Below are 15256 nucleotides of genomic sequence, written 5' to 3' on the forward strand. Positions count from 1 at the left end.
TTTAATAATATTTGACTGAGCAAAAATACGTGAAAAATTTATTAGTTTTTATTTACATATTCAGTTATCTAATATGCATATAAATTGCAAAATTATAAATTTCAGAATTATAAAATTTCAGAAAATTTTATTATTTAGTAGTAATGTAGCAAAAATTATAACTAGCTTTTGCGCAGTAACAAAAATAAACGAACATTTGAAAGTGAAAATAATTTGTGATAAACTATTCGTGAAAACGCAGTCATTCAGTTTAATATTTGAAATAAAAAATTATTTTTTTTTCAATACTACAAGTTCTATAATTTTTCCTCTGTTTTTTTTTCATATTTTTTATTCGTATGAATTTTTACCTCGACATCTCATACTGTAATACCGTAACCCGAGGATGTAAAGAGGACGGCCTTTTCACTTTGATCAAGTTTGGTTGGTCATGAATTGTGAAAGCCGTGAAAAGGTGGCCTATGGTGAACAAGTGTTTCAATTTGGCAATTTTGAACGTACTTTTTCAAGCGGTTTCACTATGAGCGTGGGCGAAGAGGAGCAGCAAAATACTGAACACGGATTTACTATTGCTAACAAAGTACATTTCATAAATTTATCTTTTGAGGATTTTGGTATGTTGGATACGGATTCGACGAAAGGATTATATGTTTTCAATAGTCAGAGAAATGAACGTAACAGTTCTGTGGGAATTGTTTTCACCTGCGTCAGGCGGTCAGAATCGGTCGAAACTTCATTCACAGTGGCAAAGGACACATTGGCCCTGGCATTGAATTTTGAAGAGCCACGAACTGAAATAGAAAATGCTCTGTTCGTTGAAGATAAAAATGTTTTTAAATTTTATATTTCAACCGTAGGTCAAGGTGTTCCAGGTCGTACGGTTGATGTCGTGGAGGAGAAGAGTTGTGATAATGACGAAAAGGAGGAGGACGAGGAGGATGACGACGACGACGACGAAAACGTGGAGGAGGCAAGTTTCGAAGATAAGAATGATTGTGATTATAATTATGATGAAGCTGAAAAAGAAGAAGATGATGATGCTGATGATAAAGGTGATGATGATGGTGGGATGATGGTGATGACGACGACGACGACGACGACGACGATGATGATGATGATGACGACGACGATGAAGATGACGACGATGAGGATTACGTGGATGATGACGAAGATGATAATGATGACAACGACGAAGATAAAAGTAGTGGCATATTCCTGAAAACCCGGCACAGAAATGGTCTGAGGAAAATGCGAAGATGTCGACGCCGACAGTATGGAGATTTGTCAGGTTCAGGTTCGTTGGTCAGAAACGTCACTCGGGTTGTCTCAAGATCGCGTGGACGTGGGAATGTGCCGATGGTCGCTAGAAACACGAGACAACGTCGGCACGAATCCAAGCCGGTGCAGAGCGGCGACTGTCGGACCAACCCGTATTACGGGACTTCGAAATGCATACGCAGCAGGCCTTTCCGACCGTGCGTCTGCCGGCGCCATCCTTACCGTACCCCGGCGACGGTTTTGGCCATTTATCAACAGCTGCAACAGTTCGAGCAGCTTCCGCCCGAGATGGACAATTCAAACGAGACGGCGTTGGCGATGTCGTCGGCCGCTGACGACTCCATGTTCGGCAGTGGGATTCGGAAGATGAAAGAGTCGGAGGAATTTCGTTTGGATTTTCGACATCTGCCGGCACCGTTGAAAGTCTCGTTTTGCCCGTTGGCTCGGGACCGTGAACCGCTGTTGTTGGTCATCTCAGGGCCGAGATTTTTGGTCTACAAGTGGAACAATCGGTCGGCACGGCTGGCGATGGAAATATCTTGCCAAGACGACAAGCTCACTTGCGGCGTGTGGGTGATCGGCACCAGTCCCCACTGTTCGACCATTGTGGTCGGCGGCAAGTTGGGCAATTTGTACATGTTGCGGGTCGACGACAAGCCGAGCAACCTTTTCCACGTCAGAGCCCACGACAACGAAATCTGCGGTCTGGTCGAACTGCCCGAAAAGGTGGGTGCTTTTCTGAGTGCCAGCTTCGACGGCAGCTTGAAGATGTTCAGCGCTCGCACTGGTCGTTGCATTCGAATTTTCCAACCTCTGCTCGAAGTATTCGAAGGTATTACTTGCACCGATTTGAACCTTAGGCAGTTTTGGATCGCGTTCGGCGGCGAATTGCATTCGGTCAATTTCGTTTATGCCCAATTTGTCGACGACGAATTCCCCGACTCCGGCACCGGCACCATCAGCCTTTGGCCCTGCGAACGGATCCGCCCGCCCACCTACGTCGGCCCGTACGTGTCGATCAAGGACATGCACCAGTGCAAGGTAAAGTGGATCCGCTGGATTGGGAAATTCATGGCCAGCTTGAGCGTCGACGGCCGCTTGCAGCTATGGTTACCGGACGTGGTGCACGCGGATCCGACGAGCCGGAGTTTCGTCATCGATCCGAAGCCGATATTTCACACCAATCACATATTCGGACGTTACCGATTCAGCCATTTTGCCGTGAACGCGAGAAAAATGCTTCTGGCTGCCAGTTCGCTGACCAACGAAATTCGCATCTGGTCCCTGTACGGCTTGATGGACGATGGGAGATTTAAATTGGTCTGGCGCAAGCAGATGGACGAAGAAATTACCGACATACAATTGAACAGTTGGGGCGACTACTTGGTCGTCTGCACCAAGCCGATGTCGTTCATCGGCTGGAAAATTACAACCATCGACGCCGAAGGCAACTCAGTATAAAATAACGTGATGGTCGATTTTTGCACGGACAAATGCAAATTTCGAACCGTACTATGCAATACCTCTTCCAGTTATACCTTCAATCTCTATATAATGCTAATTTACACTGCCATGCCGTTGTTGAACATACATACCTCAAGCTTTATTGTTGTTATTTTGTTATTCGCAGTTTGCGCACGCCTCGTGTTGTGCTTTGTTTGTTTGTTTGTTTGTTTCATTCATTCACATTTTGCTGGTTTGGTGGTGGTTCTGTTTTTTTCGGTAAATAAACGAAACGAAACGAAATCTATGCATCCCTGTATTCATCATATCTTGGTTTCACAAAGTTATCTTTGGCAAGGTGCCCGTTTAGTGATGAAATACGAAATTTAATTTATCCCACTCTGAGCAGTTGAACATCAAATCACAACACAATAAACGCTACGGTTTCGGAAGATTCAAATACATACAATAAAGATAGCCTTCAATAAACTTTAAACATGAAGCATAAAGCGTATTTAATGGATAATCCACTGCCCATCGATTATCGGACGGGCGACAGAACATACGACAATAACTCAATCCACCAGAAAAAGCACCATACTCGCCACAGCAATGTGTCACATCATTTCCACCTGATGCACAAATTAAAATCTCTCTTAAGTGATGAAATTTACAGCATCGCCTTTTATGAGCTTGTTTCAGCTTAAAATAAACATCGGAAATATTACTCGTTTTACCACATAAATGATATATATTATTAATGGAACAAAAAAGACGATTCTTATTTCAAATACTTGCGTATAAGTAGTATCATATGAGCACAAGTCGTAGCAACCATCAGGAATGTCCATATTTTCACAGCAACGTCGGAAAATTCGAGACGCTTCTTCTTTAGACATTTGTGGAACTGTATGCACCAGCGGGTTGTCGAACCACACCCTACTCTGCAAATGGTCAAATTTAAGCACTTTTCAACTGCAGACAGACTCTGTTGCACATGTTATGAAAATATCTACTGTTTTTTCTGTCACCGTTTATTATTACAGTAATTATAAATTACTCATGTAAACATATTTAAAATAAAGAATAATATTTTAATATTTTCAATTGGATGCGCACAAACAAGTGCTAAATAACATCGAATCATTTTTTACATTTGTCCGCAGTTTAAATTATCATATTTTATGCAGTTTATGAAATGATTTCATTGAAAAACTATTTGTGTTCAATTTCTACAGATATCTAGTTTGACAAAAGATAGTCAGGATGTTAGTTTAAAAATACTGTAAAAAGAATGTTGATGTTTTGATCATTCGTACGATTTAAACTTTATGAGCCGGGCAACATTGCTATTGCATCAGTGCATATAATGCCATATTACAATTTGATGGACACTTTAATTAGTCATGTTAATAAATTACATAACACAGCTTGAGAAGTTATTGAATTAACGAGTGTCCAGTTCTGCAGTGTTAATTTAAAAAAAACTAGTTTTAAAAATGTTTGTCAATTTAAAAGGTGAACAAATGTATCGAAGTAATCCGTATAATTAGTAACAATAGGTTAACAGTAATATATTTTTTACGAATATTTTTAAAAAAGCACTTCACTTAAATGCAGTGCCATTACTTTTAACTTCACAGAATAAAATGTTGTTTACGACAGTTTAAATTTTACCACTGAGCAAATAATTACAGTTGTACTTTTTTTGAAAATAAACAACGAATATCCCGCATTCACATTTATAACAGTATCTCCTCATTAACTTACATTAACAGTGGTAAAAACAGATCATTGAACAAAAAAAAAGTCAAACTGTCATTTCACCTCTGCAATACATTGTTTGCAATGTGCAATGCAGTGAGTGCTAAGTCTTGGATCCTCACAATACTCGCACGGTAGATACTGGCAAAGAATTACTTCAGCTTGTCCATACGCTATTAGCATAATAGAAATGAAAACAATAATATATATCGAAGTCAACATTTCATTTTTCATTCAATGAAGTCAGTTAAGACGGTTCTTTTTGAATATTATTATTCTTATTATTGTATAATTATTAAAAATGAAGTATAATGGTTTATTGTTTCACTGTATATGTACCTTTCTTTGGTATACCAGTTGTAGTTGAGAACAAGATATTTGCTCTATATTTCCTGAGCAATATTTGAAAAATATTAGGTGAAGTTTGTTTTAAGAAATTATTTCAATCATTTCATGGCTTCAAAGTTGACAGATTAATTAACAATCAGATGAAACAGAATTGAATGATGATGAAACCAATTTTGCTCAGTTTCATGAATGCCCCCATCCATGTATTATTCCCTTGTAGCTCATGTCGTGCAGTTTTTCTTTTTCTAAAAAATATACATTGACGTGTTCATGAGATGAAAATTATTTCAAGCAGTTCAACTAAATTAAGCATTTGTTATAACGTAATAACATTATCACACTGGTCACTCAATAGGACAAGTAGTTAGTTGTTAGGCCGAATGGGAAAAGCAGAATAAATTATGCTAAAACGACCATATCTATTACAAAATCACACACGATCGCAGATTGTTGTTCAGAGAATCGTGGTGATGCTGTTCATCGCGCGGAAATGAGCCATCGCGTCATTATCATTTGCTTTCCCGATAACGCTACCTTGCAGTTATATAGCTAATCTGTTGACCTGGACCCGTCGGATGATTGATAGCAATTTTTCGTTTACTTGCCCACGCCGTCCGCTTGCACACATAAACGCAAATTCGCCAATTAGTTCCACTCTATACTGTAACTAAAAAGCAACAAGATGTGGAATAAAAAAATTTGGCACTTTGCCAACAATACTGTAATACTGTAGTTTTTAAAAATTCAAATTTCCACGTTGTTTACAGTATAGAATTTTGAAAACATTTTTTTCAATATTTTATCCGATGCAGTGTTGGGCATTTGACATTTTATTTAATTGTTAATTTAAGTTTACCACTAGAAAATAATATTATATGATAAATTTGAAATTTTATTGTTGAATTTTGATGAAAGCGGATGATTTCTCGAAATTAAAAAGTTTGGCAGCAATTTTCCATTAAGCTAAAAGAAATAATAATAATAATAATAATAATATGTGCAATCTATTATCGAATGTGTGCATTTGAATACCGCGTACCAGTTGCCAATTTGATCGTCCCATTATTCAAATTTGGTTGCTCGGTGACCACCGTCAGCGTGTATATATTCGTATTCGTATAATTTGTTTTTTCCACCATCACGTTTCACACATCACAACCGACACTGTTTATTCAAAAGCAGCATCCAAACCGAAACTCGTCGGCTGTGACATTTTCGCTTGCCGTGACGCAGACTAATATTTTTCAAGCAATTCACGCAATTTTGCTCCTTCCATTCAATGCCGTCAAAGTAATAATATTCATATCACTTGAATGATAAACAATTTCTCCAAGTCGTACATGAAAATCAGATCAGAGATAAATATTTGCATAAAGTTGGCGTCGTTCATTATACAGACCAGTCTTCAACTTTTACTGTATTTTTTCATCAAAATGTTTTTCCTATATTATTTTACTGAATTGCACGTTCAAACTTCAACAAATTTCCATTATCCAATACAATAATTAGTACTGAAAAAATATCAAATTATTCAATAGAGTATTTATTATTAAAAAATGAATTTATTAAAATTTCAATAACTATAAATTTACTGAGCATGAAAAAAAAGCTTGTCGTAATTGTCCAAATAAAGCATCGACAATGTGTAAATTCCAAACAGCTTTGTCACATTTTGCTATTGATAAAAGTTTTACACTGTTGAACATTGTTCCCATCAAAGCGATACCGGTTCTCAAGTGGTCGGATAGCTAGCGCAATTTTTTTTATGTTGCATCATTATTTAATCATAATAATTACTTTTGTCGATATTGCTTTTCACTGGTTAATAGTTTAATGAAATATTTTATTCAAAACTAACAACTGGGATGAAAAATATTTAAAACTTTACGCTTGAAATTAATACTTTATTATCACATTTTCTACGATCAAAAAACATATTTTATTTCATCCAGTTTCACGCAAAGACTTAAACCTATCAGATATTAATTTCTACATTAAAAACACATATTTTTACGAGCAAATCAACTGATTTAAAAATTTTCTCCATTTTATAGTTTTATCAATAATTACGAAATTGCGTCGAGCAATATTCGACACTGATGAAAGAATAATTTTATTTAATATTCACAAGTATATATATAATTCATTGAAATAAACGATAAAATTCACTCTGCGCAGAACAAGTGCTTGCAATTGAAAAACAACAAGCATGAATAAATAAATGTTTCGAACACTTTGAAACAATATCAAAACGATTAAAGTTCACATTGGTGGGTGGATTTGAATTTATTCTTCTTCTTCTTCTTCCTTTGCCGAAATATTCTCATTTTCACCATTAGTTGTTCCACCTTTGCGGGATGTGGTGGAAGATTTGCGAAAACGATTGATCATAAAAACGCACATCAAAGGCATAATGAACAACAACGAAATGAGAATGTGACAAAAGCCCGAATAGAAGGTTAATGTAATGGGAAACAACGAATTGAATACAATCGACGCTAGCATACCAATTATTGCTTCAGCCATGGCGACAATTGCGAAGATCTTACCTGAAGAAAACAGTTCCACTTATTCATTTGATTGTATAAAAAAAACAATACCAACCTTGTTCATGCACTGCAGTTTCATCTGACAGAATAAATCGAAGCCCGGTAGCATTGAAGCGGTTGAACATGAAGAAAATCAAAGCTAAACATAAGATACTTTTTTTTGCTCATTTCCCACTAACTAACATATTAACAATAACGACGAGTGTTTGGTATACTTATGCACGCAATCCATCCATTCGGTGATAGCCCAAGACACAAACAACCAAGAGATCGAGCTATTAATCCAATCGTTGCTAAAATAAGATCTGACAAACCTTTGGCTTTGAGCTGTGGATAAATGAGAAGCACCTGAAATGCAAAGTAGAATAAAATAAAAAAGATAATTGGGATAAAGTTGCCAAAATTTTACCATAAAAGAACCGGCACCATAATAAACACCGCGAAAGAAACCATATTCAGTGATCATCCAGTCAAATTTATGCTTGAAGTAATAGAACATAATACTCTGCGCACCTGCAATTATTCGGTTATTGTATACATATACATATAGATAGATAATAAAGATGTACGTATATACATACATATATATATCATATATGTATGTATAGAAGAAAATAAATTACTGACCGCTGGATAGAAAATAAGAAAGACAAAAGGCAACCAATGATAAAATAATACGACAACGGCCATGGTCAGTTCGACGCTTGAAAACTGTCCGGTAAAGTTGCTTAAAATGATATGCAAATTTTTGAATGATCGTCAGAGTGACAAACGAAGCATGGTGGCCATTTTCAGATGCTTCTGCGGTGATTTGATCGTGATGTTTGGCAATGCGAAGGCAAAGGTAGGCCAAAATGACGACGTGGATGGCGGTGTTGATTGAAAAAATTATCAAATAAGAACAAGATCGATGCAACAAGCCGGCAGCAATAAATCCCAAGGTACCACCAAAACCGATGAACGCTTCTATAGTAGCTATGTGACAGCTATTTCGATTTTCCGCCGGAAGACGAGCGCAGAAGGAGAACATTGTGCCCAATATTGAACTGAATCCACCGAACAAGCCGAACAATATGTCGCTCAACAATATCAAATAGATGTTCATTTTCATGCAAATCGACTGAATGATGTAGTTGATGTCGGACAATATCAGTCCAATGAATGGGAACATCAGAATTCGCTTGCGACTGTGAATATCGCTCAAAGAGCCGCATACGGCTGTTACAAAAAGTGAAGGCAAAAGCAGACATACTGTCGAAAGTAAAAATGTGTGATTAGCCAACGTCTGGACTGGCAACGTGTCTTCGGTACTGTGCTCCTTGTCAGACCAGACGTCGGATGCATTTTTGTATATGGTGATGTAAGCTTTTTCGTAAATGAAAGCTTGCAACACCGGAAAATGGACATAGCTGGTGAATGTGTACAAAAATATTGCCGGCTCGATGGTCATCTGCAGCAGAAATCGTTTCACCGCTTCACTGAAATTTGAAACACGCATTCTTTTTCTTCGGTTTCGATTATTTGGCACAACTTCACAAGATTGAGCTAAAAATTCAAATATATCATCACTTGCATACTTATCTCGAAAAATAATGACTAACTAATAATTTGAATTTCGTTCGATGCAAATATTTCCAATCAAAAAATACCGAACACAGACTTATTTATTCATTTACAGTAATCAATTTTAATCTTGACTTTTCTTTGATAAAAAGAAAAGAAACATGATATTTGTTCCATTGAACATGCAATTTCAGCACATCATAAATCAATGAGTAAAACTGTAATACTGTGATGCAAACTAAAATTTCGCCGCTGATCAGTGTGACAAAATTCACACTTGTAAATACCTTCTTGCATTATAAATAAATAATTCACAAGCTGCTGCCATTGAGAAGCAACTGCAAATTTCTGATTACAAAGTATAAATGACAGACAACAAGCAAGCAAACCACTTTATCATCGTGTCAATAAAAGAAAACTGAAATGGAATATTTCAACTCTGCACGTTGAGCAGCAATCAGCACCTGCAATTACGTTTCAACAACAACAACAATAATAAATATTAAATCGAATTGAAAATTCCTTATTCAATATTAAAACATACAATAGCAAACTTTATGTATCATGTAAAAATGATATGCATCAGAAAACGTCGACGATTAATGAATAGCATCAGACAAGCGTCCCTGTAGGAGGAGTTACAATTGTGGGTTAATAATGCATGCTTACAAGTGTTTATAATTCCTGCGACAAAAATAAAAATTAAATACTATCAAGTCGATTAAAATTTAATAAATTTTCATGCTTCTTCGAACAAAGAGGGAAATTTTCATGAAATTTTAAACAAGATAATTTCTTAACATTTACAGTGAAATAATTTCCTAAAAAAGAAGAATAAATACACAGAGATAACTTATTGCTTTTAACTTTACATAAATCGAACGCATCATACAAAACAACGAACATTATTACATTATATAAAGTCCTTTTAATATCAAAATTTCTATTTCAAATTTCAGAAAATTTTAGAAAAATTCTGCGTTGTCTTTCTCAAAATATTTTCAAATAAGTTTACATCAACGCGCTTTCTAGTGAATAAATATTTTACAATACCAATTCCACTTATTAATATTTAAACAATCAAACCCATACCTAACAGTTCCGACTCCATTTGTAAAGCAGTGCAGTGGAAATTTTATTTGCTCAACTTTCAGAGTTTCGTAGAATGTTGATAAAAATGTTTAAATAGAAAATTTGTATAGATACTTCTTCTTAATTTCATACAAGTGTATGGTAAGAAAAAAATTTCAAGTACATTATACTGTAATTAGAAAAATAAAATTATTAAGAATAGTGAATATTTTGAACGTTCACAAGTGAGCAAGAATGGAAAAAGCGTAAGAAAATGTAGCATAATTTTCTGATTTTTCTTTTATTAAAATTATTATTTTCACTCTTCATTTTCTTTATAAATAAATATGCCAAATATCCAAAGTAATATTTCAGGAATAAATCCTTCTTTTTGTAAAAAAAACCTTTAATAAAAGGACTTTATTTGATAATTATTTTACCATTTCAAAAGCTACACAGCATAACTACTGTTGGTATGACAAATGCTGAAAAGTACAATTAACCGCATATTCAGAATGGTGAATTACTTTTTTCAACAAATATGAAATTGTTCATTATATTTTCATAAATGATGCCCTTTTAAAAAATGTTTTTTGAATATAATAACGCATAAAGTGTAAATGCACATTTTATACATGACTTACGATTGCTATTTTCTTAGTCTGGTTGTGTTGTATTATCAAAGCTGAAGTGAACTTATATTTAAATATTTGTTGGTTATATTACAATGAAGATAAAAATCAGTGGGAAATAATGACTTCTGAAATATTTATTTTTTTTTAAATAAAACTTAAACTGACGCACCATTCAGTAGGCTAGTGATGTGTTCACACTGCTGAACAGCTTCTGCAGGCATGATTTCGAATGCGATAAGAGGTTTAAAAGAAAATGACAGAATAATTATTGGCAACAGTCGACGAAATTGCAAAGCTTATACCACTTTGCTTACTAATATTGCAGCCGTGAATGACGAAAATAATATTCAAATTCACGCACAACGCATTTTCATAGTAAACTTCAAGATGACCACATTTTCTTCTTTAGCAGATGTCAAAATGGAGTAAATTCACTTTTCTGTCGAACAACTGTACCTTTTTATGTGCTACTTTTATTCAATTTATGACGTTCAATTGAACAGCATTTGCTAATAAAATTGGCCTACGCTACGCTCTTTACTCTCACCTAAATTTGTATTCTACCATTTACTTGTAATATACTATTTGTTACAATTATAAATAATCTGCATTAATAAATTTGCCACTTTTGTGCATAATACAGTTTTTCTTTTGCTATTCACACGTTAAGGAATGAATTGCTGAAATGTGTAAACAATTATTCAACTTTCAATCATACATGAACAACTTTTTTAATTTAACAATAAAATAAACTTTATGCAAATAACAAGTTGTTTTTTCTGCTTATTTCTTGCCCACATGTTGTCTAGATTATTGAATAAAAAATTGCAAATGACAGTATGAAAATGATACATGATTATTGTGAATCATAAAAATCGATTTAACCTTAAAAAAATTGTCGAATAAAATAAATAAAAAGAATTGATGAATTGTTAATCTTATAATTAAAAAGTGATGATGTTGATGCTGAAATTGAAAGTTGTGCTAAATATTGTATATATTAAATATTAAATAAACTAAATATTAAATAAATAATTTAATTTTCATATTAAATATTTTTGCATTATATATTTGTGAATTTCTTTACTATTAATATTATTACACCTGAACAATTCATTTTCTACAGTTGCATGAATGAAGAAGCAGAAAATAATTTGAATATTTTGCAACGGTGTCAAACCGGTTTTATTTTGAAAAGAATGCATATTACTGTTATTTTCTTGCCGCTCTTTTCCCTCCTGAATTGCAACATTGATGACTAAAACAGAAATTTATTCTCCTTTCGTGATACGTTTGTTCAATGAATAAATCAATGTTGCCATGCATGCTATGGGGTATAATAAGCGATTTATTTTTGTTTTCCACTATTAATTTCTAGTATTTGTTGATTTTTCAAAATATTGTTCCAAAAAATAATTCATTTCAATTTTTACTTGTTCATATGGAATGTTATTAGTTTTCTATTTCGTGAAGTTGCATAGTGTGAATGTAAACTTTTTTCTAGATCAAATGTAAACAAATGTTCGACAGTTTAAAATTCTAAAAAAGTCATACTGTAGTGAGTGGATCATGTTGAAATGAACTATTTACTATTTTTAAACAAGTTGAATATTATGTTTGTGTTCTGAAATTTGTTTGCGGAGTGCAATTTATCAGTTTTAAAAAAGAAATCTTTTTTACAAGAAGCAATTGAAATTTTATATAAATATTATTGGCTGTAATTTAAAATGATTACTTTTTACAACGAATATATTTATTCTTTTGTTCAGCTCTTTTATAATAAAGTGAAAGTCAGAATTTTGTAGAAGTAAATTAGCATTTTAAAATGACAAATTATCATCTTGTAGTACTATTTTAACAAATTAATGATGAACATATTTTGAGATTTTAATAGTGCATTAAGATTCTGTGTTGTTTTGAAATGGCCTGTTTTTATCATTGAAAAAGGGTTCTGTTCACAACTGCACTGTATGCAAATGATGAACAACACTTTCTTTGGCAATTTGAAATGTTTTGCAAAAATCTGCTGCTGTTTATACTGGACCACGTTAGCCCAACGATGCAGTCTTTTGCTTTACATGGTGGAAAATAAATGCAAAGCTTTATTTTAGCTAAACAGAGTTTAGCTTTTAGTTCGATATGTTGCACTTCACGCTTGTCTATTGCATTTATACTACTCAGTATTTCTACGTCATCATATACTTTGTACAGTTTGAATAAAACACTACTGTTTATTTTTATTTTGCTTTGTAAAATATTTAATATATACATAAAATTTGAATTGCATATCTGATAAAAGTTTTTCATTCGTCTAACAAAATTATTCAATTATTTTATCAAGCAATAGCGCTACCGAACTATCACGCACATTTCATGCAACAAAACTTGAAAATATAGCATGCTATTTCATTCATTATTTGTTCCTGTAAATGATTTATACAATTCAAATTATTAGGTTATATTTTCATTATATATTTTACTTATTTATTTCTATGTTTAATTATGATGATGCATTTGCATAAAATGTAACGTTACGAAAATAGAAACTGTAATTTTAATTTCAACATAAAAATTATTCTCAGTAGTAGAAAATGTTTAATTTTATTCTTAATGAAATGTTTTATGATTCAGGTGGCATAACAAACGGCTGCGTTTATAAACACTGTTATGAAAAAACAAATAATCTGCTCGTGTATTTTAACTCACAATCATCTCATTAGCGAAACAAAGTATTGCTCATAGTACGAAATTCACTTTTAATATTTAAAGTTGTAAGTTAAATTCTTCACAAAATTGGCATCACTAAACATTATTATGAATTAACTTTTTAATACTAATTCATAATATTATAATTTCAAAGGTTGTTCAACAACGTGTGGGTGTATAATATTTTTGATTGAATGAAATTAACTTTGACAGTAGAATCACATTCGATATCATGATGATTTCTTCAGCTGTTATCAAATATTTAAATTCACTTAATGAATATAGCATAAATATTGCATAAATGATGAGAATATGTCGCTCGACAGTCATTGCACGAATTTAATTTTGTAGCATGGAATTTAAAATCTTTTACATAATGATTGCATTACTTAGCAATACGCACGGTTGGGACAAAAGCGAAAAAGCATCAAAAAAAGTGATAATTTTTTAAATATTTTTTTGTACCATTTTTATCAGAAAAATATTTTGTTTTATAAAATTTTAATTACAGTTGGAATCCACGCTTTTTCGCGTTGTACAGTACTGCTCAATGGCGCAGTGCAGAAGTGAAACTGTAAATCGTAAACAATGTTACAGTAATAATGGAAATTATGATCCGAGCTCAAATTGTGCAGCTCAGGAAAACGAATGGAAAGAATGTGTCGCATTTTGCTATGATGAAAAGTTGATCAGTAAGTTTTCGTTGATAAGCTTGTTGTTCATCAAGTAAGCAATCGTAAACTTTTCATGCAACATTAACAGTGAGTTTGAACTTTAAAATAAATTAACAATTGAATATACTAAACGCATAAATTTTTCAACTTCATATTTAAAACATGTTGAACTTCAGTTCTCTTTTTATCAATGCCGTTTTTACAGTATTTGAATTTAAGACTTGGAAGAAGCGAGTACATCTTCAGTTGACTACAAAATTGATCTTCTCGACGTAAGTGTTGCACGTTGATTGTATTTTTATATTTAAAAATTAAATTTGAATTAAGGCGTAATTTTAATTTTGATGTTTTTATTTGAGATGGTCTGTTTACGTTATGATAGTATTATTATAAATGTTTTCTTATGTACATTTTGGAAGGTGTTTTTCAATGTGACTTTTGAAAAGTAGAATTTATCAAATTTTCTTAAATTACATTTTCTTTTATGAACTTTCGAAATATAAAGAACCACAATAGTGGTTAAAATTTTGAAATAGCACTTTTTTAGCTAATATTAAAAAAATTCAGTTCACTAGCAATCTGCGATGAAACGCAGTGTCGCAGTGAAGCCATAAAGTACAAAAAGTGCAGTGCTGCATATCAATTTTGCAGCGATGTTCAAAGAATTATAGAAGATTATGAAAAATGCTCTCACAGATGTATTTTTAATAATGAATTAGCAACCAATTCACAACAGTTGTTGGAAAAGTGAAAAAGTTATGAAAACGAAAAAAGTTTATTTTTCCACTTCGAAGTTATTTGAAATTTAACATTGAACAAAAAGTAATAAATCAGTCATAACGATGTTTTTAATTTTTTTGTTGATTGTGATTGGTTTATTTTTAAATTTACGGTAAACTGGCCATATTGAAATAATTATTCAACTCTGATGAAATTTGCTAGAAAACTAGCACATTTTTTACAGTAGAAAAATTCTAATTTGTGCAAGTTTCAAAAATTGTCCCAGAGAGAGAAAGAGAGGGGGGGGCGGAAGAAATGTAGACTAAACAACAAAAAACCGGTTTGACGTCAGTTTTTCAGCATAGTTTTGTACAAAAAGAAAAAAAGGTTCAAAATGAAAAATTACAGTATTCATTATTACTAGAAAGGTAATTGTAAAGATTTGAGAAATAAAAAAACACATATTTCAAACGAGCAAGCAAGCTTTTGCAAATTGTATGTATAT

The 15256-nt window shown here is 33.1% G+C and overlaps 6 protein-coding genes across 6 annotated transcripts; 3 read left to right on the forward strand and 3 right to left on the reverse strand.

Moving 5' to 3' along the window:
• Nucleotides 1–430: 430 nt before the first annotated feature.
• Nucleotides 431–1219, forward strand: Tsp_11665 (conserved hypothetical protein). The gene has a single exon (XM_003371409.1). It carries the CDS (start codon nucleotides 431–433, stop codon nucleotides 1217–1219), a length of 789 nt encoding a protein of 262 aa, XP_003371457.1.
• Nucleotides 1220–1248: 29 nt separating this feature from the next.
• Nucleotides 1249–2594, forward strand: Tsp_11666 (conserved hypothetical protein). Its single transcript, XM_003371410.1, is given in 3 exon segments — nucleotides 1249–1742; nucleotides 1757–2100; nucleotides 2143–2594. 3 exon segments carry the CDS (start codon nucleotides 1249–1251, stop codon nucleotides 2592–2594), a joined length of 1290 nt encoding a protein of 429 aa, XP_003371458.1.
• Nucleotides 2595–3159: 565 nt separating this feature from the next.
• Tsp_11667 (putative DB module) lies at nucleotides 3160–4707 on the reverse strand. Its single transcript, XM_003371411.1, has 3 exons — nucleotides 4549–4707; nucleotides 3459–3665; nucleotides 3160–3423 (listed from the first exon to the last, which is right to left on the reverse strand). The coding sequence occupies exons 1-3, from the start codon at nucleotides 4705–4707 to the stop codon at nucleotides 3160–3162; spliced, it is 630 nt and encodes a 209-aa protein (XP_003371459.1).
• Nucleotides 4708–7119: 2412 nt separating this feature from the next.
• On the reverse strand, nucleotides 7120–7507 carry Tsp_11668 (proton-coupled folate transporter). Its single transcript, XM_003371412.1, has 2 exons — nucleotides 7438–7507; nucleotides 7120–7382 (listed from the first exon to the last, which is right to left on the reverse strand). The coding sequence occupies exons 1-2, from the start codon at nucleotides 7505–7507 to the stop codon at nucleotides 7120–7122; spliced, it is 333 nt and encodes a 110-aa protein (XP_003371460.1).
• A 61-nt stretch (nucleotides 7508–7568) lies between these two features.
• On the reverse strand, nucleotides 7569–10872 carry Tsp_11669 (conserved hypothetical protein). Its single transcript, XM_003371413.1, is given in 9 exon segments — nucleotides 7569–7730; nucleotides 7792–7895; nucleotides 8006–8109; nucleotides 8156–8927; nucleotides 9233–9283; nucleotides 10152–10206; nucleotides 10661–10701; nucleotides 10713–10776; nucleotides 10813–10872. 9 exon segments carry the CDS (start codon nucleotides 10870–10872, stop codon nucleotides 7569–7571), a joined length of 1413 nt encoding a protein of 470 aa, XP_003371461.1.
• Nucleotides 10873–13733: 2861 nt separating this feature from the next.
• Nucleotides 13734–14782, forward strand: Tsp_11670 (hypothetical protein). The gene is made up of 5 exons (XM_003371414.1): nucleotides 13734–13793; nucleotides 13869–14049; nucleotides 14251–14303; nucleotides 14391–14450; nucleotides 14579–14782. The coding sequence occupies exons 1-5, from the start codon at nucleotides 13734–13736 to the stop codon at nucleotides 14780–14782; spliced, it is 558 nt and encodes a 185-aa protein (XP_003371462.1).
• Nucleotides 14783–15256: the final 474 nt, after the last annotated feature.

This window comes from Trichinella spiralis (assembly GCF_000181795.1).
Source record: "Trichinella spiralis strain ISS 195 chromosome Unknown Scfld9, whole genome shotgun sequence".
Taxonomy (NCBI): Eukaryota; Metazoa; Nematoda; class Enoplea; order Trichinellida; family Trichinellidae; genus Trichinella; species Trichinella spiralis.